This window comes from Echinops telfairi, unplaced genomic scaffold, assembly GCF_000313985.2.
Source record: "Echinops telfairi isolate 266 unplaced genomic scaffold, ASM31398v2 ScPeMD7_3;HRSCAF=10, whole genome shotgun sequence".
Lineage (NCBI taxonomy): Eukaryota > Metazoa > Chordata > Mammalia > Afrosoricida > Tenrecidae > Echinops > Echinops telfairi.
In genome coordinates this window covers 64,870,430-64,872,352 of record NW_022103899.1, presented here as the reverse complement: position 1 = coordinate 64,872,352, position 1,923 = coordinate 64,870,430, and the positions used below count along the sequence as shown (strand labels likewise).

Genomic DNA, 1,923 nt, shown 5'->3' with positions numbered 1-1,923 from the left:
GCCCTCCACGTAGCGCGCCAGGAAGAGCCAGGGGTAGCCCAGGTGGAAGCGGCTGCCCTCGGGCAGCGCCACCGAGAGATTGTGCGTCTCGGCGAAGCGGAAGAGGACATTGAGCACCGTGCTGCTGGCCGTCTTGTGCGTCTTCAAGAACATGATGTTGGTGACTGGCGGCTTCGCGTTCCCCCGGAGCAGGCTGCAGGGGAGAACTCGGAGGACGTCAGGAAGAAGGGGGAACCCTCTCGAGAGCCCCAGCCCTGTGTCCCCCCACCCAGGGACCCCCAACCCTGTGCCTCCACCCCTGTGCCACCCCATCCCACAGCCCTCCAACTGGATGACTCCCCCACCAAGCCTGTGCCCCTTAACCCAGCAGGTCCCAATTCCACTACTCAGTGATCCCTCCCCCAGCCTGACCGGCAACCCCAAGGGACCCACTGGTCACTGGACACAATAGCTCTCCCTCTGTCCACTGGCAATGGAGTGTGGAAGCTCAGTCCTGCCTCTTCTGGCAGCCTCTTGCCCTCCCAGGACGTTACCTGGCTCCTGTCTGCCTGAGACTTGTCCCTGCCATCCAGAATACCACCTGCCTCTCTTGGCTGGCACTTCACATGGGACAGAGTGCACACTGGTGCCCACTCAGGAGGGGCACGCCTTGTCTGGAGCCCAGGCTCCCCCAGTGGCAGCCATAGGCCAGACGCTCTGGGTTCAGGGTCCTGGGTCACCAAGTCCTGTCCCCAAGCCTATCCTGCCCTCATGGAGGGCTGCTGAGGGGACCAGGCACCCTTGGGCCTCCCTAGACCAGAGCAGGTTGGAAGGGAAATCGGAGGGCCGGCAGTGAGAGACCCACACAGTTGGGCTGTGGGGGGTCTGTGGAGCCTGGCAGAGGACTCCGACCTTGGTTCTCCCAGACTGGATCCCAGGGCCAAGCTGGCCTGGTCGCTTGTTCCCAGAGCCTAGAGGAGCCCCCAGTGACTGGCCCCACCCTCTTGAGCCCCAGTCTCAACACCAGAACCCTCCAATCATCCAGAAGGTCAGCCCTTCCCTCCCAGGGGAGACCACTGAAGGCGGGACTGGCCTCCAGCAGAGGCGCTGAGGCCACCCCCTCATTGGCTATCCTGGCCTCAGGAATCCACAGCCTCACTCAAGGGTCCAGGCAGCACTTTCAGAACCCCTAAAAAGTGGGGGGCCCCAGCAGGTAACAGGTTACAGCAGAGATGAGTCCCCACTTGCTCTGAGAGAGACTGGGGTCTAACAAGAAGGTGTGTGCCACAGGACCACCCCAGAAGTGGGGACAAGGGCTCTGCCACAGCGACTTTTGCCAGGACGGTGGCCTCCCAGGACTTACGGTGTGAGAAAGTCCATCTCCAGGTGCAGGAGTCCAGCCAGCAGGCACAAGGTCAGGACCAGGAAGATGAGGAAGCCCTGGAAGTACCTGGAGCGGGGCAGGGTGCATGTCAGGGCACAGAGGGCAGCCCCTCCAGCCCCACCAAAGGCCCAGACCCAGGTCCACAGACTATCCGCCCTAGCACAGAGCCACACAGGTGCAGGGGAGGGGGTGCACCCGCTGTACACACAGTGGGATCAGATTGCCCCTCCACCCCAGTCCTCCCTCCACACACAGCTCAGGGGCCTGGAGAAGCCTGGAGCATCGGAGCAGAGGAAAGAACAGACCAGAAACCCTGAGCCCCTCACAGGAGACCCAAGTGAGGCCAAACCCAGCACCCCAGGAGACTGTGGGGCTGGAGAGGCCAGCAGAGGCCAGCACAGAGGGGGCCCTGGAGGGCCTGGCCTGTGAGCAAGCCAAGGTCCCTGGCCTGTGAGCAAGCCAGGAAATCCCCAGTGACTCCCCCTCCACTCCTAGCTCCCTCTGGATTTCAGTCCCTCCTCCATCAGCACTCCCAGGGCCTTTGCTGTGCTCCACCTCAG

General features: G+C 63.0%; 1 protein-coding gene across 1 annotated transcript in view; it reads right to left on the bottom strand.

The window, feature by feature from the left end:
- GAL3ST2 (galactose-3-O-sulfotransferase 2) overlaps positions 1-1,923 on the bottom strand; it is a 24,380-nt gene that overhangs the window by 1,646 nt on the left and 20,811 nt on the right. The window contains exons 4-5 of the mRNA XM_045296442.1: positions 1,343-1,429; positions 3-193 (exon numbers count right to left, since the gene is read on the bottom strand). Of these exons, the coding sequence (XP_045152377.1) occupies positions 3-193; positions 1,343-1,429 (278 nt within the window). The remainder of the gene's footprint in view (positions 1-2; positions 194-1,342; positions 1,430-1,923) is intronic.